Genomic DNA, 27,768 nt, shown 5'->3' with positions numbered 1-27,768 from the left:
CCTTCCTTTAGAAATAACAATACACACGCATAAAAGCAACATTCAAAAGTATCTTTGCTAACCTTCTTTTTTCCTGCACACTTCAAATTAATTCTGCAAGCACAGTTTTGTACTTTACTTGCATCACTTAAGAAAAGAAGCTGCAGCATAAGAAACTGCAAAGAGGAGGAGGGGGAGGAGGAGAATGCTTAAATCCCAGACTCCTCTATGATAAAGACCCCACTTTTCATTGGGTAATGTCCCAGAGGCCAGTCGACAGGTGACACACATTCATCAGCACACTGACTGAAACCCCAGAGAAACAGTAGAGACTTTAACCTTGTCACTGTCTGAGCTGTGCTGTAAAGAGGAAGGTGAAGGGGACGAGGAGGTGGCACAGAGTAAGAGAAATAAGGTAAGTCTGGCAGAGGACAATCATTAAGTGTGCCTAGCAGACATTAGTTGCTGTATAAATCATCGCCAATGGACTACAGGGAGAACTTGACCCTCGACACAAATTCTGGAAAGGAGGATGTGGAACGAAAAATGTCAGTGACAATGAAAAGGTATACATAGTGATCTATGGATGGTCTTTTCATTTGCCCTTGGTGCAGAGCCAGAAACTGGAATAATTTCTTCCCATTTAAGGTAAACGTGCAACAGAATACAATGTCGTTGTCCTAGTACTGCAGTCTATTGTCGTCAGTGTGTCAGGGAACTTGCCCTGTTGATAACTTACATCTGGGATGAAGCCAATCTCATTTAGATGGTTGCTTAGCTCTGGGTCGTGGAAGGCAATCATTTGAGAGAAGACAGTCAAGTACTCTGAAACACAGGCAAAAGGACTGAGTATCATCTCTAGCGTAAAATGTGCTCAACTGGACACGACTTTAAAGTCAATAGTAAGAACACAGCGGTATTACACAATACATAAACATACACATCTAAAAAATGATTGGGTTTAGTAAATCAGTCATCAGTCAATGAGCTCTCACAGCTTACATACCATAAACTATTTGTTACCTTATAACAAAGAAAATGTGGGAAAGAGTGGAAATTGTGTGACTGTTTAATCCTTCTTGAGTTTTTAATTACCAAAATGAAAGCAAAATGTTGCAGGTTGACTGCTGACCCACCGAGCAACCCTGGAAACTAACATCTGCACATGTCAAACGGAAATTTACGCAGTGTAATGCTGTGCAACCACCGTACTTCACATTGCAAGTTAAAAAAAAAAAAGAGCTCTGACCAGACAGATAAACATTAGCTTGCTCTCCAGGGCATCTAGCAGTGGAGAGAAAGGATAATAGCCACATTCCCCACAGAGTTCAAGAGGTGTATGGTGTAGCTGTTTATTGGTCACGTAAGAATTGCTTGTGACATTTCTCTGCAGGCTTTTGCAGTTTCATTTGTTTCCCTATCTCTAAATGATGTGGCTCAGCTGCAAACTCCATTAAGACAAACTGAAATTAGTTTTCGCAGCTTAGGAACAACATGGAGCCAAAAATTTAATCAACATTGAGCTGACGGCTTGATACTCTGTGCCAGCCGATGATAATTTGTTTTTGAACTTAGCGACATTCTCTGACCATGTTTAATACTTATTACTTAACATGCAGTGGCAGTTGACTACATTAGCTCAAAAACACTGGAGTGCTAAGTAATATAGAAAAATGAAGCAGCGGGTGTAGTTTATAATTAATTCAGAGGAAACAGAAAAGTTAAGCTTATCCCAATAATGTGTTACTGTACAAAACACAGCAGAGCAGTATAGCCCCTCCACAAATAAGTGTTTAGTCCTGTAGGTCTCACCTTGAATCACATGAGAGTTGTCCTTAAGGAAAAAGTTGTACAAGTATTTGGGGATGAAGGCAGACATGCAGGCATATGCCAGGGCTGTGAAGAGTATGGAATATTAGGTATAAAAAGAAGTCAAAAAAGGAAGGCAGATATTGTGATAGTAGTAAGCTGTTTAAGGAGTTAGAAACTCAATTCTTTACCTTCATTGTTGAAATTCAAGTAAAGGAATGGGGCACAAAGTGAATCTAAACCTGAAATAATGAAAAGAAACAAAACAGGTCATAATACAAATATCCTGCGTAGGGTCACATAGTTGTAACCAAGGGCATTTACAAGATGCAACACAAGCACCATCTAGTGTCCGGTCATGTATAATACAAAAATGAAATGTGTAAATGAGGAAGACAGATAAAAAACTGAGAGGAAAAAGCAAAAAAAGGAGAATGAGACATGAAAGCAAAATCCAGCGAGACAGTGAAAGAAACGGACAGAAGGGAGACTGACCCTGCCAGTAGACCAGATCAGGGTGGGAGACCACCCAGGCTTTCAACACACGCCTGAACTTGATGTGACCCTGAGGAGATGACAGCAGCTCATCGTACTGATGGCAGCGTGGGATGTCCACCTCAATCTGTAAGCATGCACAAGAAGGCATCCAACAAAAGAATGACGCTAAACTCATTTTAGAAGAGTGAAGTGACTTAAAACTTTACTGCTGTCTAGTTTTCAATCATAACTTACCTGTCTGTCAGTCGGTATGGGAGTATCCTTGTCTATGCTCTCATATTTGGCTTGGATGTCTCCCTGTGTTAAAAAAGTGAAAAATACATACATGAAACAATGTTAAAATTGCATCTTTTGTCAACACAGACAGGACTATCATTTCTCTTGTACCTCAATGCCCAGCAGTGCTGCCCACGCCAGGCCTCGAACAAGAGGGGGAATGTCCACTCTGGCCTCTTTCCAGACTAGGTTCTTCTTGTAAGGATACGCCTGAAGACAAAGCATTAAACAGAGAATATATTACCCAGATATGTGACCTGTTTAAACAATAATTATTACAGATACAGAAAAAAAAACAAGCTGCAAAGGTCTTTACATTAAAAACTTAAACATAATATTTAACAGATTAGATAGATAGATAGATAGATAGATAGATAGATAGATAGATAGATAGATAGATAGATAGATAGATAGATAGATAGATAGATAGATAGATAGATAGATAGATAGATAGATAGATAGATAGATAGATAGATAGATTCTATTTGTTAAATCTCACATTTAAGTTTTTGTTTTTAATGTAAAGACATTTGTGGCTTGTTTTTAAATGGTGCTATGCAAATAAAGTTTGCAATTAATTGGGAAAGATATGCTCATGTGTGTAGCATCCCATGTGTGTGTTCTGAGTGTGTCCCCGTGTGTTTGTGGCCTGAAAGTCATGTCCATGTGTGTGTATGTATTTGTATGGAGCTCAGACCTTGAGCAGCCTGTCAAACAGGATGATGCGGATGAGTTGGTACTCGGTGTCTCTCTCGCGGATGATGAGCGGCAGCGTTACGGTGGCCGACAGCTCATTGCTGCTGTTGGACTGGGGCAGACTTGACTGTCTGAAGGAGGGAGAAGGGAAGGGAATATGACATTACCCGAGCCAAAATAAATGATGAGGTGCTGTGAAAAATAGTGATGGGGAGGAGAGGACGAAGGCGGCGGGATCAGGATTGAGATTGCTTACTCGTCTTCCAGTAGAGGGTAATAGGCTTCTCCTGCTACATCCTTCAGTCTCTGAAAAATAAGAGAGAAGCTTAAAGCCATAACACAGATTCATGGTTGAATCTGATTCAACGCTGAGTTTTAAATAAAACACCTGGATTTATTACCCGAATGTGACTGTTACCAACATGGATTAACAGTGTTCAAAAGCAAGGGTACATTTAACGAAACAAAATAATACAGTGATGCATCATTAATGGCACAGTTGTGTCAGCTAGTGTGATGAACAAGCACTTGAACAAGTGTGTTCCCCTTGTAACAAATGTTGGTAAGAGACTTCAATATTGGAGAGCATTTCGATGTGATAATACTGTTTTACTGTTTGATGTTTTAATCCCGGAAACCCACTTGAAAAAGTAACCCTAACCCTACACACAATACACTCACATATACACAATACTGTATATGTCTGCTGACAAGTTTGTTGTCTTACGTTTCTGAGTTGGCACAGAGACAATGTCACTGTAGTGTCGTCAAGCAAGAAACTCCGATCCCTTCCCTGGCCAAATGACTCCCCATCTTCCAGGACAAAGCTAAAGACAAACAAGGAGAGAGGAAGACATTTCATCAAGTCTGAATATCACCTACAACTAGCAAATGCCTTCATCAGAGTATGTGCGTGGATGTAATGTACTTGGGCAGTGTGCAGATTGGCGGTTTAGACTGTATGATCTCCTTGTTGGTCAGCTCCTTCTCCAGGTCTCCCCCTGCCAGACACCACAGATGGTACACCTCATCTATGGCCCGCTCCGACAGGTAGTCTTCATCATCGTCTAATAACGCACACGCACAAAACGGTAAAAACCTTCCCACAAGCACAGGTGGTGCTGGTTACTTTACTTGATTACTTTTACTGATCACTTTATCAACAGGTTCAATATAATCTCCTGACATGAAAACATGTTTACGCATACGGCAATGGAATAATGCGTGGATAAAAATAAATAAAAAATATCACACGTGTGATATCATCTGGCCTACAGCAGTTAATACAAACACAGTAAATCTAAGAAAATCTCTTCCGAAACTAAATAGAATAGAGGAAACAGCTCTCGTTTATGTGGAGTCGCTGAGCAGGTTTTTGGAATTCAAGGCAGGACCTTATGTGAAAATAGAGGAGAAAAAATCTTTTTGACGTGACAAGATGTATCCCTATCCACAAAGAAGTTCCCCATGTGTCTTTCATGGTTACCTTTTGTACTTAGCCCTGCTTATTTTCAGTTGGCCTTGACATTTGGTGTGTTTCACAGAATTTAGGATGGAAAAAGGCTTATAAGCAAATGTACAAGACTATAAAAAAGGTTTCAGTGCGAGTTTAGTCCATTTGTCTTTTTCATAGAATAAAAAAAGACTAAATTAAACCTTCAAGGACATGGAAAAAGGCGATTAGATAAAACGTTAGTAGAGATATCAAATGTTAAATGTTTTAATATTTCAAAGGACCGGCCAGTTATAGCTCTTGACACAAAATACTTGTATCTATCTGCTACTATCATTAATATTGATGTCAGCATAATGAATTAAAGCCACTTCAAGAAATCAATTAGGCTTTATGATATTGCATTCTTGAAGTTTTTAGTCAAGTCAAAGAGTGTTTGACTTGTGGTTGGTGTGTATGTGGTGTGTAGGTGTGAGTGTAAGGCTGCATGTGCAGTCGTGTGTAGTTGGGACAGACCTTTGCAAAGGTCACTGATGTCCTCTGGGAGCTCCAGATGTGCACAGCGCAGGGAAGAAGAGAAGAGGCTAACAGGCTTCTGGAAGGGCGTATAGAGGCAGCAGACGCCATCAAAAACAGGGTCTCCCAGCAGCTCTGCAGGGGTCGGCCTGGGGGACACATATGAAGCTATAATAACCATCACAAACATCATGGACTGTGCCTTTGAGTAGTCATTTTATAAGAACTAAGAATTTCAAGTAATAACTTGCATCTTTAGTTTTGTATCATTTTACATGTTGGTTCTGGTACGCTGGATTTCTCCCTGACATACATGCAGCAAGTATTTCATAGCCCGCGTATCTAAAGTGTTTTGGTTGTTTCTGGTTAAAGAAAAAGGATGTTACAGGTCTATCTCTGTAGGAATCACTTCTGTCATGTCTTTGAATAACAATCTGAGCCCGTCAGTGGCACAAAAGGGAACTTTTAGTAGGCCTGACATGCACATAGAAACACATAACGGTCATAACAGCAAAATACACACAATTATGGAGTGTCCCTTTAAGTTGTAATTTTGTAAGAATTGAGAATTTCAGCCAATAACTTGCATCTTTATTTTGGTATCATTTCACTAGTTGATTCAGTATGATGGAATTCTCCCTGAAAAAACATGCAGCAAATATTTCGTAACCCGCATATCCAAAGATTTTGGAAACTAAAAGGCTAATGTCCTCCAACAAAGTATGATGACCAACAGAGACCGCATTTACCTTTTAGAGGGAAGAAAAGTCAAGCATTTCCTTAATAACTGCAGAACATTCTCAGGCAGCTCCTGTAGAAAAATAACTGTATTTAAACTTCCAATAATCTCACCAAAAAGTTACAAAAGATTAAGAAGTGCTTAGTCAAAACTGCTAGTGGGACTCGATTTGTGATGTTGTACATATTTGAACACATAACAAAATTAAAATTATGCATAAACTTAAACTTACTGGACTATCAAATTTGTATTTAGAAACGTTTTTGGGGGTTGTTATGATGTATGTGTGATGTAAACAGTCATTAAGTATAAATGGCCATTTAGTTTTTTGCACAACAACTTGAAATGCCTACAAAATGCATCTCTTAAAGGCAGGTATCTAATTTAGGAAATCTTTCTCACTTCAAATTATATTTCATTAAATAAAACATCTTTATTTAGCAGTTTGGTATAACTTTTGATTGAAAACAACCATAACTAAGATAATACTGTTTTGGTATCGATGCAAAACCCTAATGCTTCATTGACTAAGCTCGAGGCAGCCCAACTATACCTTTATGGTATCCAGGCAACCATGTTCCTCTGCAAGGACAGTGACAATGTCGTCCATGCAACCTGAGAATGACAAACAATATCACAGAGTAAGTCTGACTGAGCTTAAGAGCATATTGCTCACTACTCCCAATAATTACGTCCTTTTCACTCACCCAAGGTTAGAATGAATTTCAATCGCTCACTTATATCAATATTCTGCAGCAGTCGTCTGCCCTGTAATTGATTCACAGCATAAACTGAACATGATCCATACAGCATGAATTCAGGCAAAACCAAAATAGCATCAAAAAACTTCTATGAATGTCTTTTCTCTTGTGTGAGGAGGTTTATGAAGGATTCTTACTGCACACAATTCAAAGAGCAAAACCCCAAGCGACCAGACATCAGTCTTGGGCCCTGAGGGCAGAGGAGGTTCATCATGGGAAGAGTCACTGGGGTGTAAGGAGCCCTGAGCAATCACCTCTGGAGCAAGGTATGATGGGTACCTGAGGTAAGGTAATGATCACAGAGCAGATAAGCACTTACTTGTGAATTTCCCCACCGTGGGATAAATAAAGGCTAGTCTAATCTACTTTGTCTCTAAATAGTATTTGTTGTAGACACACAGTATTCACTGCCTCCTTATGTAATTTAAAGTTTAAAAGCTGGTTTAAAAGCTCAATGCAGAAACTTCCCGTCATGTTTTCATTCATTAATGAGCTGAGTTGAATAAGTGTTACACCATGTTCTCTCCGTATTATGTCTAGCAGAGGATATAAATACATAATGTTCTGCAAACTACAAAATGACTCTATTTAAAGTGATGTTATTGTTTATAAGAACTACCTGCATAGTTGTTTGTCAGTTACATTTATTACATTGTCCATCCAGATGTTTTAATGAAAATCATGGGTTTGCGCCATCATTCCTCTTTTCAATCTAAAAAGGATATTACACAGAGATACTTGGTAGAACACAAAGGCCTTTGGATTAGGATAAAAGTCCAACAATCTATTAAAGTTCCTGAACCAGGAAGCTATTTTGATGTCCCAAAACCTGGTTTTTATGAAAAAGGGTGCATCATTATGCATCAATGTTAGAGACAATTGCCTTTTTTATGATTTGACTAACAACAAACAGATACAAGTGAACCTCTGACCCTGAACAGACAGCTCACAGAGCTCAGTCCCACCAGTTGAAGAGTTCCAGATAAGCCTTTAAGGACATCTCGAAAAGTAGAAAAGGTTTCGCAATTGGTCCTGTAGATCACATCATCTGGCAGCCACAAGCGAGCTACAATGGATGTAATGTAAACCCTCGGGACAATCACGCCAGTCGAAGTACGTACATATGCTCATTTTTGCCACTGACAGGCTCAGTTTGTTATTCAAAGCGTCTAGCAACATCACGGTAAGGACCACCATGTTCTGTGAGGTAAAATTATTGTTTTTGTCAATGGAGTCTGGTGCCTTTGAATGAAGTGACGTAATGATGGTTTCTGGTTAAACAAACAAGGATCTCACGAGTCTATCTCTGTAGGGAATCTTTCCAAAATGCTGTCAGACACTTTGAAAAACAATCTCAGCCTGTCAGTGGCATAAACAAGCACTTTCAGTGGGCATTGTTTGATGGGCGCAATTGTTCAGAAGGTTTAGATTACAGCCATTTACAGCTCATTTTAAACCCAAAATATGTAAAAAATAGGGTGCAGGTTTAAAAATACTGCAGTTACCTTTTTAAGGACCCTTCTTTGTGATTAATGAGAAGAAAAATACATACCCAATGGGAAAATCCACATCGGCTCCATGATAAGTCATGTGGTAAAGGCCAAACTTTGCCAGTTTGACATTCCCCTTCAAAGAAACAAAAATCTGTCTTAGTGACAGTATTACATTCAAGCAATCATTCCATGATCTTTTTACTGGGCAGGCTCTCAGTCAGTAAAAGACAGACATACATAAATCAGCTCAATTTTACCTTGCAGTCCATGAGCACATTGTGTGCACTGAGGGCTCTGTGCACCATACCATGTTTGTTCATAAACTCCAGACCTTCCAAGACCTCATAGGCTATCTGCAGCACCTTTTCCGGGCTACCACAAACACAAAAATGGCAGTGTGTCAAACCTTTTTGAGGGTTAAGCGGTTTTGAGAGACATTTCCTATTCACTGTTGTTATTATGCAACCCTAACGTCAGCCAGTAGATGGCAAGGTTAATGCATACTATTGTCCTGCCCGTAAAATAAGATAGTAATAATAATAATAAGATTTAACGATAACACTCACCAGTGAAAATTAAAGGAGTAAACAGCAATAGGCTCATTCCATATACTGTACTGAATAGGAAAAGGTTTTAATGATAATCTCACCTGGCTGTTTTCCCCTGTTTCTGTAAGTCACTTACGCTGCTTTCATAGTGTTCAGCAACAACAATCAGCCGTTCTATGAAGCAAGACAAAACCAAAATAAAGATGTGCAACTTAGTTAGCAAGCATTTATTGATATTTACTTATGCTGTGTAAGCATGTATTGATGCTACAACTGTACAATAAACAGTGAGATGAAAACACATGCATGGTACTAATCCAAAAGGACTAATAAAAGTTAAAGCCACATGCTCTTTTAACTTTGACACATTTACTCTAAAAACTTTTTGACACCCCCTGTAATATACAATAATCCACTCCAGAACAGCCTGTCTGAGAGGGTTTTTTGATTGCACTTAATGCATTACTCTACATTACGATGTTTCCTACAAGACCTAAAACCTTTAAAGTAACTCAAGAATTAAACCTGCCTTCGATCTGATCAATCAAAGACTAACTTTAGTTCCTGTGTTATAGTTCCACATAGCTAAAAGAAAATCCTAACTTCTGGTATAGTACTTTCTTTGCAGAGCTGACCCTCAATGATTGAAATGGTAACTTTAAAGGTTGTAGTTATTGTGTTCACCATCACAGCTTTATATAATCTATTAACAGCACATATAGTCCCCAATAAATCACAGAAAACATGCACTCCACACAGAGCAACTGGATGAAAGGAGACTGTCACCAGCTTAGAAAGGTATTAAATAATCAGGGATAAAGTTCCATCTCGAATTACCCAGTATGAGTACAAATCAAGGACAGAATATCGCTCACTGAAAATGAAATAAAATGTGATAAAATGCAAGGACAGGACAATGTGATTAGACCCCTTACAAAGGGCAACACAGAAGGTCATACCGTGCTTCCCTCTGGAGATGTCCACATATTGGCAGAGTCTGGGGTGAGTGGTGGTTTTGAGGATCTGGAAACGCCCCAGAATTTTGATAGAGTTGGGGGTGAGAGGGAGACCATTGCTCCCACAGACATCATGAGGGAGAGCTGAGGCAAAGAAGGTGAAGGCACCAAGCTGGGCATCTTTGAGGGGCCTCATGTAGCCGCTGGGTTGAAGCACTGGCAATGGGGAGGAGTCTTCACTGTAGAATATGAATAATATGTGATAATACATAAAGATGAGTTACAGGAACAGTCTGATTATGGTGTACAGGGTGTTGTAACTATATTTACAGCCAAATGTAAAGGCAGGACCTTGTGCAAAAATAGAGGAGAAAAAATCTTTTTGAACTGACAAGATGTATCATTTCATGGTTACCTCTTGTATTTAGTCCCACTTATTTTCAGCTGGCCTTTACATTTGGCGTGTTTCACAGAATTTAGAAAATGGCTTATAAGTAAATGTACAAGAATATAAATAAGGTTTCAGTGCGAATTTAGTGCAATTATCTTGTAGTCCTTTTGTCTTTTCCATAAAAAAATTAAAAAGACACGAAATTATACCTTCAAGGACATGGAAAAAGATGATTAGATTCATTAGTGTGCACGATTGTGTTGTAACTATATTGACAGCCACATTTATCTCATTTATCCATTCAGTGTTAGCCAGGGAATTAAAAGCATGGACTCACCGCTTAGCCACAGATAGAGCTTATAATGTCCACTGTCATTTTAAGTACAACATATTCACACCATATGGTTTTACATTAACTTCGGAAACAAACGACAGAGTGTGTGAGTGCACAGTGATGTTGCAGCAGAGATGGGTGTCTTTGGTTGCAGTTAACCACTGCATGTAACGCTACAGCTAAGTTATGAAAACAACCTCCTTAGTGTCCAGGAGAGGAAAGCAATGAAGGAGCTGATGTGCAGTACTTATATCCGACAAGTGTGTGTACTCACGCTTAATGGAAAGGCTGCATGGTCGTGTCGACGGAATTAACTTGACAATATTGATAAAATATATTTGAAATCAACTCATTTCCTGCTTCTGCGGTGTGACGGTAACAGCTGAGTGAACGTGACCACCGACGTCATTTTTGTGCGACAAAGTGGTTCATATTAAAAACTTCCCTAAGATCCGGACTACAGTTGTGGATCATAAATTCTTTTTAATTTTCAACAAATCTATCACTTTTTTTGTTTTGTTTTATTTCTGCGTATGTTTTCTGGCGAATTAGTTTCTCATTGCTGTAATTACACACAGGCAATATCCGTGGCCTGCTTGCATGTCCCGAAATTATACGATCTATAGAACATGTGGCGAGTGAACGCACGGTCATAACGTAGCAGCCTGCTTCGTATCCGGATGGTGCACAGATTTAGTTACGGGGGGGGCCTGACTTAGCCTCTCCGCGGCTAGCTGCTAGCTGCCTTAGCTAGCCGACCCAATGTTAGCCAGAGTAGCAGCTGTCAAGCCCCCAGCTCCCTGAAACGTGTTTGGGCTTCCAGGTTTCACAGTCCATGTAAGTTACAAAAATCTCTGTCTTGTATTTTACTGCTTTAATTAACCAACAGTAAGCTGACAGTAACGTCTAACCTACCGTGTAGCCTACCAATGCTAGCTACATGAGAGTTGAAAGTCTAGTTTTGTTTTTTTTAGTTAAAGGGGAGAGCTGTCCGTGTGAGCTGAACCGGCTAAATAATAGCTTACTGATTTTGTACACGTTGCTGAGCAATCCATAATCCACAACACAGATTTAAGTACAAGTTTGGGCATTAACGTTTACTATAATTACCCCCAATGTGACATGAGATGGCTGTTTGTTTACTGTGGTTTCCAATTTATTCCATGATTTCTCTTATTGTCCAGCTGTAATTGGGCGCCAGCCAACAATCATCTACCACTATTATTATTGGAGGATAGTTGCAGTATAAAATAGGACAACCCCTCACAAATAACTCATAAGTGATAATGCGTAAGTCAGATACAAATATTCAATAGTGATGCATTTACAGTGAATTATTTTTTAAAGGTTACCATCAATTACTTTGCTGTCCACCATCCTGTCCCACATTGATCCAGCACTCATCTGACCCCCCCTCAAATAAGTAGGATAATTATGGAATTAATGAATATTATTTTGGGTACATGAGATTGGCACTAGGCATTATACTGACATTTTATATTTCAAAAAATTTTTAATGAACTGATGCATTAACAGATGAAAACAAGTGCTAAATACAACCCTAATGACTATTTCTAGTGTTCCCAGCCGTTTTCCATGCAGACACAGACCGTAATTGTTCTTAAGGGATTTATATAGTGAGCTCTGAGCCTCAGGTCATGTATTCTTGTCATTAGATCACATCAAAACTAATGTCATGAAATATCATATGAATATGGCTTATAAATAGATGGCGGCACGTCAGATTTTTAATCAAAATACCACTGCACTTATAAACTGTGAGGAATTTCTCTGTTTTTTGCTGTTGTTTTCTTTTCACTCATTTATGTGCATTCCTTTTTTCATATGCATTCTGAAAAAATAATTAAAGGGCACATATGAGGGAAAAAAAAGAGCACATATGTCTCCTGAAAACCAGTAACTACATCTGGTGCTTCTCATAATCTCTGTCAAATGTGTTGATCTCTCTAATGCCTTCAGGTGGTGCTGGCATACTGCTCTCGTTTTGTTTATAATGATCTGGTGGGCAGACAGGTAGGGAAGTATCCCCCTAAAGTATATTTTTACTGTGGGAGTGAAGCATGAAAAGAGGAAAAACTTGTGGCCCGGTGGGTCTGCTCACACACCGCCAACATACCAGAGAGAGCTGGTGGTTAAATGTCACAAATTTATAGATTTGATTCAAACCACCTGTATAGTCAATAGCTATACTGTGTTATCTTTGATATTTTAATTTAAAAATGGACATAAACATTCATGTTTGTGTGGATTATTGAGAACTGAGTGACTAAGCAAACCAGGCATGCCTATTTTTAGGAGGCAGATAAGAGTGGATGCCGTCACATGCCTTCTCCAGTTGTCCAGCAGTCGTCTGTACAGCGCAGATGACCCTAAACATTTTTAAAGCTGCAAATCAGGAGGAGAATCAAAGACATTTTGATCTCTATACAGTGAAGACTAGTAAATTATGCATCCTGAAGGCCGGTGAAAGCCCGTCACTTCAACATTGTTAACACATTTAGCCATTTCCATCTTAAATTGAAAGCTGAAATGACCTTTTCACGTCTTTATGCTGCAGACCATACCTCAGCCCCGGGACCCATTTCCAGAGGTTATCCAAATGAGATCAGCCTTTTTGTGGCTCTTGCTATTACTCCACCACTGGTCCCGTTTAAATCAATTCAGTTTCTCAAAAAACAATGCTTTGATCCTTGATTTTATCAACTCCAGCTCTTTTGTGTTTCTAATTTCCTCATCCCCCAACATTTTGTTTTCATCTCAGGCCAGCTGTTGTTTTCCAGCGCCTCCTTGTAATATGTGTAAGAAGTTTTCTTCCCCATGCCTCAGCCTTGTAAAAATCCTTCTTTTCCTCTGTCTTCGAGGAGTAATTTGCCGAGTTCAACATGATAAAAGGACCTAAACTGTCCAGTTGTCCCATGTCCAGTTGTATTTTGGTAGAGTGATCCAAGAGTGGCTGATCTCCTTTGAACCCTAATCTCCTAAACTATGGTCATGGAGATTAAGTATGGTTTAAAGGATAAACTATCTTTATGTCACTACTTACTTCTTACCAGTCATTAGGGTGGAAGACGGAGAGGAATTCATCCAAGAATTTGGCCTGACCAAGTTCACTTGGAGCTTGTCAAGACTGTCGTGAGGTTTTTATACACTGAAATGTTGATGATGTGTGTTTCAAGATTTGCTGATTTATTGTCTAATTTTTATGAAAACATTTGTTCTTCTGATTATCTCCCAACATGTCTTGTATATAGAGATCGGATTTTGTGACTTTGGGCTGCCGACCAGCCAAAATATATCTCATGAAAATCCCATTAGCACATAGTTTATACTTACTAGGGCCTGACGTTATGGAAAACATGTCAGATTATGATTGTTTTGTCAGACATATTAAATTGCAATATGATATCGACGGAGCCTACATTTTGTTTTAAGAAGTGTTTACGAACGAAAGAGGTAATACTGTGGTACGACATCAGGTCATTTTATGATATGTTCCACAAAAATAGGCAACCCTTGTGCTGTGTAATGAAGTCCTACTGAACAGTCGTGCAACACAAACCACCTTTGTGGAAATGTAAAGTTTTTGTTGAGACTGTCAGAGAGGAGTTGACTTAACTCTGTGGTCATTTTGGAGGCTGTAGTTTGTGGCGGAGTTGTACTGGAATGCAAACCTTGTAACTCCAAACTTGTACCTTTGCAGATGTTCAGCATAGTACTTAAGAACACCATCTCTTTTTACATTGCTAGTGTCACTTGAGTAAACTCGATATAACATGGAATATTGCAACTTTTTCACTGCACATGCTAGCTTGATGCAAGAACCATATTCTGCATTTATAACAAAAAAGGAAAGGTCTAAAATCATCTATAAAAACCAAAAAGACCCAAAGATCACCTTTCGTGATGCTGGAATGCAGTCAGTTCTCTATATTTTACATCCCTTGTAGTGTTAAGGTCTTTATTTTTTTATTTTGTGTGTGTGTGTGTTAGGTTTTTAGCTCGCTCCTTTTTCAAGATGTCTAGTCACAATCCTTTGTTGAGACTGGAGCAGCGAGCGGCCGAGGCTGACCAGATCATCGAGTACCTAAAACAGCAAATCCAGCTGCTGAAGGAGAAAGCCAGTAAGACACACACCCAGACATTAACGCTTAACACACATAGTGTTACAAAGAGTGTATTTAGTTTTATAGTAAACCTTTATGAATTATGAAGTTTCCAAATTCGTCTAGATGGATTACATTTCAAGTCAAGTAGTCCTTATTCTGTATTTGGGTGTAATGTATGTAATGAATTTCTGTATGCGCTGTAGGAGGGACAAGCTTTTTGTCTGAAGAGCTGCTTAAATACATGATTCACAATTTAGTCGAGACTAAATTCCTGTTGGACTGCTGGAGGCTTAATGAAACACAAGGCCTCAGTTATGGGAAAGTGTGCTCAAGTTTAAGAATTGTCATTGTGAAGATACTTTCCCATGGTATCTTTAAGTTAAGCCAAAGATAAAAATTATACTTAAGTTGTGGAATTCACATCGTCATTGACTTCAAATAAATACAGGTTCAACAAATAGATGCTGTTTACATGTCTTTGTCTTTTTTACTTTCTCTGTTGTAAAGAGTTTAACAAAGACCATTGGAGCTACTTTTCAATCCAAAAACAATATTAGTGGATCATTTAATGGCTTCTTTAACTCCAAAAGAGGCACAATACAGATTTTAATTGTCATGACACTTTAGCTGATAGAATATTCATACTAGTTCAGAGGCAGTCCTGTGGGATAGTGATATTCCAGTGCTGAGAGGTAACAAAAATTTGCCCCGCTGCAGTCGTCCAGGCCAGTGTCAGAGAAGAGAAGAAACTGATGGTGGAGAATGCCAAACTGAAGAATGACATCGAGGAACTCAAAAAACAGCTGCTGGAAAAAGAGAAGAACAGAGGAGGTATGTTGAATTTGGTTCCCAGCTAAGGTTTGCATCGCAGATCACATCTTTAAAAAGACCTCGACGTTGTTATCCTCTATATCTAGTTATAGAAGCGGTCGTGTGTGCCTGATTTAGGAACATTTGATGTCAGTTGTTGCTCATTAGAGCATTGTTTGGTTTGTACTATCAATGATAACATCTTGTGCATTCTCGCCTGAGCCCATTATAACCAGATTTTGTTTTGTTTCTATTATAAGCAACCATAGTGCTTCAAGAATCCTCATTATAATGATGGGGACAACATGTCTGTCAGCTATTGTACGTCTGACATACATTGACACTGAAGGGCAAACAGCTCAGATCATTAACACACATTTAATGTTTCCCAGAAAGAAGCTGCAGGAATAAAGGGGGACTGGAAGAAATGAGCAATTTAACCTTATTCAGAATAACTCAATATGTTACTGTTGGAACGTATAAGGAATGCGTTCCAATACTCACGAGACTGAGTTTTTCCACACATTGTATCAAATTGTGATGTTTATTTTTCGGGATTTCTTTTCAATGGCTTTAAGGTGGCATGAAATAGCTTAATCAAAACATGTATAAATATAAACGTTTTTGAAAGGATTTTCAGTCGGCTTTGCTGATTTGTTATTGAGATGAGAAAAACAACTTAAAACAAACAAAGTTGAACGTGACTATAACAGTGCCTATATCTGCAGCCAAGAAATAAAAATGGTGACAATTGAAGTTCATTGTCAGATTCGTTTCAATGCCATTTTAAACTCTGCGGGATCCGCTGTGGCTCTGTTAAGTTGTATCACGCAAGTGTTCAAACTCACAGAACTTATAGCTGCATTTCTTTTTTCAGTCTGCCTTTGTTCTCCCATTATCACCTCATTTAGTTGTTATGCCAGACATGATTGCATATCGTGTCAATTTACATATGCAGCAGACATGGAACAACATAATCATTGATTTAGTGTCATGTTTCTGGGCATTCTCGCTCTCCTCATAGCTCTGTTTTGGTCTCCACCAACCCCTAATTGAAATCATAGCCTCCTTAGCTGCTAAATGCTTTACTATGTGTGTATGTTTAGTCTGTGTGTGGGCCAGAAAACCAAACCAGCGAGCTGTCAGAGTCTGACAACTTCAGTAGACCTGAAGGGGGGTGGACTATAAATGTCGTTGGATTGGTCACCATAATCAATCATTACACATTTCACGTCAGCATATTCAATTCATTGTTAATTGGTTAGTGCAGCTTTAATTCAAACTTCTAGTCGAGATCAAGGTTCTCAGAGACGCATACATAAAAGGTGCAACATTACAGTAATGTAATTTGATATAATGGTGCAAACCATAAAGCCTCACTGTAAGTTCATCCATTTTTGTTATATTGTCATATACTGTGTAAAAAGTTGTTTCTCAGTGTCAAAAGCCTTAAGAGTAAACTTAAGGGGAATGTCAAGAGTTTAACAGGCTATTGCCCGTAATTCCAAGGTAAACCTGAAAGGTCCTGATCTCAGGTCCTACCATAGAATTAAGGTAATTAAAAGCATTATGGTGGCAGTGGTGTGCCTGCAGACCGATGTTTGTCAGACATAGGAATTCAAACTTCAGGCGCCTTAAATGAGGGGTTATTTTTTTCCTCTGAAGACTTATTGCAGGACATTGTTCCCTGCTTTATGGCTCAATTTCCTTGTTTCCATCAACCCAGACACTGTGTCATTTTCCCATCAAAACTGTTTGCATCAGGAGAGCAGTCCTCCCACTGGGTGTGTAAATAAAGCTCCCTGTGTATCATTTCATTGTATTATGTTGATGCAACCAGCTCTGTGCGTGAAAAGGGACATCTAAGTAGTAGTAGATCTTGTGTATTTGTAATGTAATCTCTTTCTCCTCAGAGCTGCTGTGCTCACGTCTTTTCATGCTCTCCCCATGACATTTGGGAAACTAAGTCCACCTGTGTCTCTCCTGTAGTGCGGGAGGTGGCCATGCCACCAGGTGACGCCTCTGAGTGCTTTTCGAAGCCCACCCCTCCCAAGCCCTCAGCAACAGCACCCTCTGCCTCCCCTTCTGCTGCTGTCCAGAGCCCCCCTCCCAAAGATGAGAGTAAAAAGAAGAAGCCGGAGAAAAAAGGTAACAATTGGAGAAGAAAATATGGTGCATTGCAGGGTTTTATGAAACATGCTTTTAAGTTTTCGCATCCAATAAAACTGCTTTAGAAACTGAAATTATGCCTCTTTAGACATGTTTTTGTCATTTGTCATTTTATTTGTGTATTTTTTTTTAATTATTATTTTATTCTCATTTAAGATTCTGTTTTTCTAACAGTTTGATAGATGCAGTACTTTTTTTTTCAAAGGTCGACTGACCTTTTCTACCACGGTTTTCCATTTGAATTTCTAATATCAGGTGCAAATTGATGCAAGGCAGCAATATCAGCCTCTTAATGGATCCAAGATCTCTGGGCCACGGTTGGAAGATGTTTAGTGAAGCTTCATTTGTCATGGAGTTTTATGATTTGTAAGCTATATTTGGGACGGGGCGTCCTTGTTTAATGTCACCAGTAATTTAATCCAGTTTGAGACTGATTTAATGTCAGAGTTTTGTGGATGTGCATCATTCTAGGACCCCATCATAAAACCAAACCAAAATATAATGCAGCTAAACTATTTTACATTTGTGATAAGTTTAGAATACAAAACAAGAAAAGCCCTGCCATAGAATTTCAATTAATTTGCAGTAAATCAGTCAAATATTTCGTTTTGTTTTCAGCAATAAATTGTCTGGACTCTGGAGAAATAGTCAGACATTGACAGGGAATAATTTGCACTGGATGTTTGGCATCTTGTTTGGCATGGAGATGTGAGGGAGCTGTTAAGTGAATTCATACATTCAATACATGTTCAATTCTTTGTTACTGTGATGGAAATCATTGAAGCTGTTTAACTCATGCTATGAAGAAAAGTTGCCTGGAGGCTTCGATGTCTTATGCAAGAATGTTTCTTGAGGCTCAGCCGATGCCGCCTCAATTTTGAAGGTATCTGCCTGTGACCTGTCATTTAACCCTTACTAGGCATGCCAAAATTACTACATGCCCAAATGTGGGCATTCCATATGTACCAAAAATACGTGTGAATGGTGTATTGGCTCTCTGAATTCTAAACGCTACCCCAGATCATGTTATATGGATCCGCCAGGTCAACATCAACACATTTCTCCACCAGGAGTCAGTCTGAAGCACGGCCCAGCTATTACCTGTGACCTTGGTTACCCCAGCAGCGGAGTTTCTCTGCTTATCCGGAGGGCGCCAGTCTTTCTCAACAATCCGACAGCTAAACCCTCCTCGAGAAGCAGAGACGGGCCTTTTCCAACTTTCCGTTTCGTTTACATTTTCTTCATTTGTCCTGAAGGCGACCTGAGTGTTACCAGCGGAAGCTGCTGTGTGTTGAGTCAAAGGAAGGAAAATTCATTCACCGTTAGTTTAGTATTTAATGTAGCTGTGTTCTCACCTCATCCACACAGTCATCACTTGTTAGTCTACAAACCCATGTGCAGCCTTAGTGTAGTCCTGGTGATGTTACGTCACTGTGCTGTCATCACAACAGAGCATTGATTACACGGGAAAAACATGTTGAATATCAAAGGCAGGGGTTGGAATTCATATTCTTCAGAGCTGATGTGGACTCAGAGGAATGATTAAAGACTTTGTGATCATTTGATCAGTTCCACCCACTGGAGTGGATGTGTGTAAGCAAACCAGGCGAGTGAAAAGGTGGTTAGCTTCTTTGAAGGAAGCATCCGCTTTTCTGCTGTGCCAGTGGATCATGTAGCACTCACCTCCAGCCAAAAGTGGGTATTGGTATTGTCATTTAGTGCGTCCTGCACATTTTTGGGAAGAGGTGAAGAGGTAATCATCTATAATTTTTTTTTTTTTTCTCATGGATCACTTGAAATGCCTCTGCACACAACCCTGCGGCCTGTCATTTGTGGGCTTTGTTTTCATTTATGGAAGGAAATTGAATCAGATTCCAGACAGATGCCCAGTATTGTTTCAACTATGATTTTTTTTTTGGGGGTCATAATTTCCCTTGGAAGTATACCAGTTGGCTGAAATATTCTCAGCGCTTTTAAACAAACATTTCCTGTAATGTCATGGACGTTTTGTATAATAGCATAAAAACTTTCACAGATGGCACTCGTCAGCAAATCTTCCCTTAACACATGATATATAGCTACTGTCTGACTTTCTACACTGAAAATGCACCTAACCAAATAGTTAAATCAGACTTTCATCAAAATAGCAAATGTATTGCAAAGAAATATCAAAATGATGTTCCATTTCAATGTAAAACGTGTACTATAACAGTGTTTGCTTTTCTTATATTCCAGGAGGGGAGAAAGCAGAGAAGAAGCAGCCAGCCCCGAGCCAAGAGGATGCCAAGGTGGACGTGTCTCGTCTGGACCTGCGCATTGGACGTATAATCACAGCAGAGAAGCACCCAGATGCCGACAGTCTTTATGTGGAGCAGGTCGACGTGGGAGAGGCCTCTCCGAGGACAGTGGTCAGCGGGCTGGTCAAGCACATACCTCTGGACCAGGTACAACTCGTGTGCACCTAGTTACTAGTTTATTGTATATACCTAGCTAAAACAAACTGCCAACTGAGAGCAATTTCTAGATTGGGATTAAGACATTTCTAGAATATCATTCATCATGATTTTAAGATATAGTGTAATTCAGAGGTTGGGCCACAAAACTTTGTCATGTTATTAAATTGGTCACCTCACAAGAATCTCCCGGATAGTATGTAGAGTTCAACAAACAATTACTGATTTAGCTTGTTTATGTGGTGGAAGATTAAAAAAAGGTCATTGAATATGAAGACCTATCAGTAAAATGACAAACTATAATTTATGCTCATGAGTGAGGATTATGTAGACTTCAATAGGTTTATGAAGTCCCTGCACTCTACTTGAGAATTGTTTCCACTGGACGCACTAGCAATGCTGCATATGTATGTGTACATTAATGGCCCTGTAGGGTCATAATAAGAATTTATGAGTCCATTTAAAGTGGCGTCTTGGGTAAACTCTGTGCCACTGATTCTGCCTAGAAACTCAACATTTTATGCTGATGATTCATTGAATACTGACGTTTATTCCACATGGATTTATGAAGTTCTTCTGGAGAAAACTAATTTGTAGGTAAAGTTTAATTCAAATGTAAAAGCACAAGTTACGTTTATGGCCGTCAATGTTTCTAAATTTGTCTAAATTTCTCATATTAATAGACAAGGAAATCTGGTCAAACTATAACCCTCATCTAACACTATATAACACACAGCATTATACTGTATGTAGACAGTGTATATCATTTAAATTAAACCATATGCTTGCTGAAACAGACATTTTTCAAGTTTCTCAAAAAAAGATATAATATGAAAGAGAGCTACTTGTAATTGAGAGCATTTTTTCCATGCACACAGACAAATATTTCAGAAAGGCATTTTGTGGCAGAACATTAAGTGCTCTCTGACTGCAGTGAGGAAGGCCAAACTGCTGCTGCCGCCTTCTGTATGTATCTATTAATCTGTTAATCACAGAGGCAATAAATCTAAAATCTAATTTTTTACCTTGCTTTCTTGTTATCTGTCTTATTCATATGAGCCACCATCTGTTTCTGTCAAGCAAGAAAAACATATCTGAGGAAATGTATTATGGGTTTTATGGCAGTACTCTTGAGTGTCTGTTCTAGGATGAATAATAGGAACCATTCAAAAATATGAGTCTGAGTCAGGCTAATCATAAAATAACTGTTGAGACAATTATCAACATTGCTCATAAAATATTATTTAAGTGAATTTGTTTTGTAAATACAGTTACAGAACATTTACATACTACCCCTGACTTGCCAAAATTGCCCAGAGAAAAAATGAAAACTACCACCACAACCCCGTCAAAAAGCTGCAAAATTGATTTTAGATTTATGTAGCAATTTCTAAAAGAATAGGTCCCAAAAGCGGTATACTTATTTTCTGCGATCTGATGTATATCATCTCATGCAATGCTGGATGTCTCTCTTTTTCTCAGCTATTGGCAGAAACTGCCTCTGGTCTTCTTTTAAATTCTGGTTAGCCACAGAGTCTCTAAGCTCAAGTTTAGAGTTTTCCTGTTTGCTCCCTTTTGGTTTATGAAATGAGGCAAGCAAACCATAAACCTCGGACATGGCCATCTTAAATTAAAAGATTGGAATTGGCAATATAATTTATATTGAATTCTGAAATTCTCTGTCTTGTAACCAAACAAACCACATCAGTGGAAGGTGTTTTTATGGAAATTGCATATAATTGATTTTTTTTTTTCTATTGTGTGGGACATGTGGGCAGTAAAATGCATTTTAATGTTGTGTCCCCCGTGCAGATGCAAAACCGCATGGCAGTCCTGATGTGTAACCTGAAGCCAGCCAAGATGAGGGGAGTGGTGTCCCAGGCTATGGTCATGTGTGCCAGCTCACCAGACAAGGTGGAGATCCTTGACCCTCCAAGTGGAGCAGTACCAGGGGACAGAGTTACTTTCCAGGACTTTCCAGGTACTACTATCACCCGATTACTGTACCCTCAGAAACACATTCATCATGTCCAGCCAAGCAGACACTAGGCGTGCTTCCTCCCGGGTGACTGTCAACAGCTCTCACTGAACTAAGCCTACTGAGAGATTTTCCCAGCCGAGTTTCCACAGAATGCCTCTGGGTTTAGGAAATGAGGGGTGTTGTTGAACCCCCTCGCTGCCAGAAACAACACGGCAGTTTCAACATTCATTCCTCTGAAGATACCAATCATGATGCATTCGCAGACCCCACTGAAAGCTCTCATTAGAGGACGCCTCAGTTCTGTGTGGTGGTAGCTAAATGGCCTGTGACTGCTGATTTGATAGGCTAATCAACACTCACTGCGAGGAATGTAACCTACTCTTTTTTTTTGTTTTTTTATAGTCAGTCGGACAGATAAGTGTTCTAACTGTCCTGTTAAGTTCAACTGATTTAAATGAGTTGGGGGGGAAAAAAGGAACATGTGAACCCTTTTAATTAACACATCAACTAGACCGTACAGGAGTCGAGGTTCCTCCTGTGAAGTATTCCAAACAGTCTTTAATGAATGTGGCCTAAAATTAAAGACAGCCTCCAACAGGGCAGTGTGGTTGTGGTTGTGTCTCTCTGGTTCTAAAACACAAATGTATATTGGAAGTTTGCGAAGCTGAATATTAACGGTGAGCAGAAGATTGACCTTGTTATTCAGGTATTCTTTTGAGAATAATAACCAAAATGGGAGTTCCCCGTTGTGAAGGTGGATCTGTGGTCCGAGGTCCCCCAGCCCAGCTGCATCGGCCGAGGCTTTCATCCCTGCAGTACACGTGTCCCGGCCACTCTAAAAGCTGTTTGATTCATGAGGGATCTCTTTGGCCAGACTCATTTATATGGATACTACGTTAAACAGACCTATTCAAACCATCCTTTGAAAACGTGGTTCACTAGAGAACAGAAGGAGTGGAGGATAGAGCAAAGACAGGATTGGTTGAAGGTTTGTTGTGTTGACTTCTTGTTTGTTTAAAACTATACAGAAAAAACTGAGGCTTATTTCCATAGTACATATTATGGAAAATAAGACGTGAAAGAACTTTTTCCCACCAAAGCACCAGAGCACAGATTCAATTACAGCCAATCCACTGCTGGTGTGAGTACTTGGTTGTAATTGCCCACATTTCCCCAACTAATGGGGCCCAGTACTTCTTCTTGAACTTAAGAATATGCGCAAGTTGCTCATCAAAACCTCTTTCACGCTTCTGATCAAAACTGATTGTTGCCACTCTCGGGTTGTAAACCGACAGAAATGGCAGCAATGGGAAATGAAACACATTTGTGTCCTCATACCCTGCGATGATTGTGTAGAGAGGAAAAAGTTGACACCAGACAGAAGCCAGCCAGTACTGGCTATGATTTTTCACAAATGCCAGGCAACATCAAAAACAAAAGCGTTGTGAAACGAGAACCTCCTTTAATTGTTTTCCCCGGATGCATATTTTGATTCTGAGAAGTTCGGTTTTGATGTTTTGAATTATGGCTAGGAACAAATGGCAGTTTTGAAAAAGTTTAAAATGCTCTAAAAGAACATGATAGAAAGTCAGACTCCACGATTCAAGTTGGAGAAACAAAGCTGGAATTGGCCTGTTTTATCACGAATGTCGTGGCTGATCATTGCTCACAATTTGTATTGGCTTCAGCTTGTTATACAGATTGTGTCAGTGCATGTTGAATATGAGAAATCCATGAAGGAAAGTAAAGTCATCTATCAATGTGTCTTAGCATGAATATATTAAAGCAGTGTTTCACCAGGTTATGCAAGGACATGACACATCACACAAAGTTTAAAAAACATCAGTTCTGGATTCATAAGTCCTGCATGTGTGATGGAAGAGCAGAGAACCGTCGAGTTTCTAATGCATCAAACTGACGTCTCGATTTCAGGTGAACCAGACAAAGAGCTGAACCCAAAAAAGAAAGTGTGGGAGCAGGTTCAGCCAGACCTACGCACGGACGACCAGTGTGTTGCAACCTACAAGGGAGCTTCCTTTGAAGTTGTCGGAAAGGGAGTGTGCAAAGCCCAAACCATGAGCAACAGTGGAATCAAATAAAATAACAGAGCTGCTTGAAATAGCTCAGTGTTTACTTGGCAATCATCTGCAGCGATGGCAATGATGGTGTTGAGAAACGGGATGGTGATGAATGGAAGAAAATGCTTTGAAGATGTTCAATAAAGGGATTTGAAAATTATATATACTTCTGAAGTGTGTCCTTAGAATCTGTCCAATGACAATCCATTCTTCTTTGGCTGAATATGCAGCCACTGAAGACAAGTTAATCAATACAGCTTCATTTCTGCTTTAATTCACTAACTTTGCCTTTTCTCCTGAGCCACATTAGCTTGATTGTGCTTTGATTTTGAAGTTCTAACTTTAAAGGATGTACTGTACTGGACTTGAGCGATCACCATTGGTTTCCACTTCATCTAGTCTTGGGCATTTTAATGAGCGGGAGATGAAACGGGGATGTTATACTACAAAGCCCAACAAAAACAGATCGGGTTCTCAAGCTCTTTGGAGAGGCTACTTAGATGGTACTCCAATCTCCTGGCTCACTGTCTGAATCTCAGTCTTTTCTCTGTGATGCCAGTGCCATGTGCTTTGTTTTATTGTCTGCTTGAAAGAAAAAGTCTGCCTACCTCTGGAAGTATCAGACTACACAGAAAAAAACAGACAGAGAGCTGTGCACCAGAGCCTCTAATGTTACATCAACAGTAATTAAGGCCATCCACTCCACAAAAACATCTGTCATGGGTCTAAGCCGACCATCGCACACAACTTTTGCTTACTGTTCGAGCCCTATTCTTAAGTACTCAGAAAACTTGGTGTATTGTGCTCACGCGCAACTGCATTTTTATCTGTCTTGCTATCAGGTTATGAAGTGTGAAGGAGGGGGAAAAAAAAACATTTATTGTCCGGGATCCAAAATCAAAAACTTAAGTGTCGTAGCAGTAGTTATTTTCTAAAGTCAGTAGTGCCTTAAAGGACAGGCTTGCAATACACACATGTCCACATTTTAGTAAGCTACAGTCTCCATAAGGGGGAGCTGATCAGTCTTTGTCAGAGCAATCCCAAAGTATGCGGCAACCACAGTATAACACTTTAGATTGTTAGCATGACTAGAAATTCTTTGTACCAAACATGTAGCCTCACATAAATTGCGCAGCATTGTTGTGTCGCACTAAATAAATACTCAAAATAAAAGGCAATTTGTGTGTAAACAAGTAGCAAAGAAGTAACGTCAACATGCAACACACACCAGCCGTATTGCATCATTAGTCGAGGTCGGGTAACCAAAATTTGAATTTTTATGCTTTTCTTAAGAGATGACTCATGCCGTTGCTAAGAAATGGAGTAGTAGCCTATCCCGACAAGCTGATCCACATTAACCCATTATGGCGCATGTCGAGATGTCACCAGTGTGTGGGCTTAGATAGTAAACAACTGCTGACGGTCAACTGTGCAGAGATAACTATTCTACCAATATTAACGATCAATCAGTCACACAAGTGAGTCCGACCATTTCTAACCACCTCCAAACCAATTTGTAAATTCAAACCAACCCTCTAGCGATGCACCCCTCCAGCAATATGTTTAACAAACACTATTACCATATGTCAGTGTTCTCTGTAATTTCATTTTACTACACATGCAGTGTTAACTATAAATCAGCACAGACAGAAGAGGAAGACAACAATTATTGTCTTAAGACAGGAAATGGAAAACAAAAGGTTGCCTTTTTGGTTTTTATTCTGTCTTGTTATTTTCTTGTCTAAAATCCACTTTTTGCAACTTAATCATCTCTGTTGTTGCAGTCATCCATGCCCTCTGTGATGGTATATCTGAAGCAATCCAGTAATACAAATCCCAGAGTATACACGATTGTCGTGTGAGTGGAGTAGCTACATTAATGTGGGTCATCGCTCGCAAACCAAACACTTAATTTTACTGCAGTCCCACAACAGATAGAGCAGAGTTCCTTCATCAGTACCACATTTTTTACATTTAATGGCGTCCCTGTTGCCCATTTTATATGACTGTGAAGGGGTGTAAAATGATCCTTAAGTATTTTAAATGACCTTAGCTTTTGCATTTTTCCATATGCCATTTCAAGAAATATCCTCCTCTAGTGTGTGGAGATCCCTGATCTATCTCATTGCACAGATCTTAAGTTGATCGCTTGTGCTTTAACATAATTTAGCATTATGTAAAACTTCTTAACTGTGTTTGTATTGAGCAAGCAGTGGTCAAACTCAAAAATGTGCAGTTTGTCTGTTGGAATACTCTTTTTAACAGAATGCTGTAAAGTGATATCATTTAAGTAATCACCTTTTGGGATGTTGTGTTCTCAGGTTAATCACTTAAAGCTCATAAAACGGTTATTAGAAAATATGTGACAAAGGTGAGTGATTCCATTGTCTTTCAGTTTATTTCATTTCATCACCTTTTTGTTTAATGTTATATTTCAGATCTGCCATAGCAGTTGATATATTGAGGTAGCTCTATTTATTCCAAGGATCTTTGAACGTGATTTTAAGACATTAAATGACCCTTCAATTTGCTATTTTCCTCTGAAGGGTTTTCATAGGCATTTCATGTCAGTGTTTAAGCTTTGTAATGCCTTTTCTACAGTACGTTTCCCATATGTGCTTATGGATGGATCAAATAACTCACTAACTTGCTGACAGCTAAGGGACAGATAATAGTGATAAATATCAGGTAGCTGTAATCCACCTTTTATGTTAACACTTATTGTCTATAGGTGACACAAAGGTAAAAGCTGCACAAGTTACTCTCCTTACCTGTAGATGGTGCACATCGTCATAGTGACCTGAGCAGCTCTGAGCTACTGCTGCTGTTACTTTTGCTGTCAATGGATTTGAACTGCAGTTCAGAAATTGCTGGTTTCACACCCCTTGCAAAAGTCATATATTGGCTGACTCTCCATAAAACAGTGTCCTATGGTTATTAATCTAACCTTCTCGGGACCCCTATACAAGTAAAAATAACTGTTTAGAGATCCTCAGTGAGGAAAACCTTTCATTTTGGTTTAGATGACATAGACAGCTCTAGAAAGTGACCTCCGCTGAAGCGTATTCTCACCTAAACCACAGTGTTCTTTCTGGGTTTTCTGTGACCACAAGGAGTGTTGCAACCTGAGAGAAAACTCACTCCAGGATATTTTGAGTCAGACGTTTGCAGACCACACGTTTCCTAATTGAATTTTCAGCTGCAACTGGTGTACACTATGTGTGACGCAGTTCCCTATTTGTTCTAACGGAATGTCTGCTCATATGTCATCCATAACTGATTTTAGATTATCTGCGTTTTCCTAATCAGCAGATTTATAATTCTCCATTAAGATCTAGCATCACGAGTGCTGATTCTGGAGGATTTCACAAAAGGTCATTTCACACGTTGCTCAGTGGTAAACAGATCAAAACATTGCTTTTGCACGTGTCATGTCTGACTGCAACTCCTCTTACGTTTGGTTCGCAGTGCCAAAGGTGCTAAAATAAAGCCGAAAGTTTACTGCTTCAATATTCCCACCTCATTCTTTATTCTGCAGATTATCGTGTCTCCAACATGACCTCAGCAAAGGAAAATAATTCTTCTCGCAGGCCCTCATAGGGTGGACACATAGAAATGCAACACCTTCAGAATATGACCGAATATGTAGGAAAAGAAAGAGAATTTTGGAAAAACCCAAACAACTCTTTTGTTTTGATGGA

General features: G+C 39.3%; 2 protein-coding genes across 2 annotated transcripts in view; one reads left to right on the top strand and one right to left on the bottom strand.

Moving 5' to 3' along the window:
• Positions 1-10,820, bottom strand: part of tbck (TBC1 domain containing kinase) — a 44,227-nt gene extending 33,407 nt beyond the window's left edge. The window contains exons 1-20 of the mRNA XM_070856164.1: positions 10,724-10,820; positions 9,728-9,963; positions 8,870-8,942; positions 8,478-8,592; positions 8,280-8,353; positions 6,865-7,006; positions 6,674-6,734; positions 6,520-6,581; positions 5,977-6,038; positions 5,228-5,376; positions 4,187-4,325; positions 3,986-4,085; positions 3,515-3,564; positions 3,260-3,389; positions 2,674-2,772; positions 2,521-2,583; positions 2,284-2,410; positions 1,980-2,030; positions 1,792-1,875; positions 719-804 (exon numbers count right to left, since the gene is read on the bottom strand). Coding sequence (XP_070712265.1) covers positions 719-804; positions 1,792-1,875; positions 1,980-2,030; positions 2,284-2,410; positions 2,521-2,583; positions 2,674-2,772; positions 3,260-3,389; positions 3,515-3,564; positions 3,986-4,085; positions 4,187-4,325; positions 5,228-5,376; positions 5,977-6,038; positions 6,520-6,581; positions 6,674-6,734; positions 6,865-7,006; positions 8,280-8,353; positions 8,478-8,592; positions 8,870-8,942; positions 9,728-9,920 — 1,860 coding nt within the window. The 5' untranslated portion in view covers positions 9,921-9,963; positions 10,724-10,820. The remainder of the gene's footprint in view (positions 1-718; positions 805-1,791; positions 1,876-1,979; positions 2,031-2,283; positions 2,411-2,520; positions 2,584-2,673; positions 2,773-3,259; positions 3,390-3,514; positions 3,565-3,985; positions 4,086-4,186; positions 4,326-5,227; positions 5,377-5,976; positions 6,039-6,519; positions 6,582-6,673; positions 6,735-6,864; positions 7,007-8,279; positions 8,354-8,477; positions 8,593-8,869; positions 8,943-9,727; positions 9,964-10,723) is intronic.
• Positions 10,821-11,170: 350 nt separating this feature from the next.
• On the top strand, positions 11,171-24,227 carry aimp1a (aminoacyl tRNA synthetase complex interacting multifunctional protein 1a). The gene is made up of 7 exons (XM_070856564.1): positions 11,171-11,286; positions 14,461-14,591; positions 15,294-15,407; positions 17,376-17,534; positions 19,791-19,999; positions 21,821-21,989; positions 23,922-24,227. Coding segments are annotated over exons 1-7 (951 nt in total). The 5' UTR covers positions 11,171-11,284; the 3' UTR covers positions 24,089-24,227.
• Positions 24,228-27,768: the final 3,541 nt, after the last annotated feature.

Source organism: Pempheris klunzingeri, chromosome 3, assembly GCF_042242105.1.
Source record: "Pempheris klunzingeri isolate RE-2024b chromosome 3, fPemKlu1.hap1, whole genome shotgun sequence".
Taxonomy (NCBI): Eukaryota; Metazoa; Chordata; class Actinopteri; order Acropomatiformes; family Pempheridae; genus Pempheris; species Pempheris klunzingeri.
Note: the sequence above shows the minus strand (reverse complement) of the source record. Positions and strands in the feature narration are given on the sequence as shown.

Excerpts from the sequence above, each read along its gene's own strand:
- aimp1a (XM_070856564.1), top strand. Across the intron at positions 20,000-21,820 it reads AGCACATACCTCTGGACCAG|ATGCAAAACCGCATGGCAGT; the intron begins GTACAACTCGTG and ends TCCCCCGTGCAG. Across the intron at positions 21,990-23,921 it reads TACTTTCCAGGACTTTCCAG|GTGAACCAGACAAAGAGCTG; the intron begins GTACTACTATCA and ends TCTCGATTTCAG.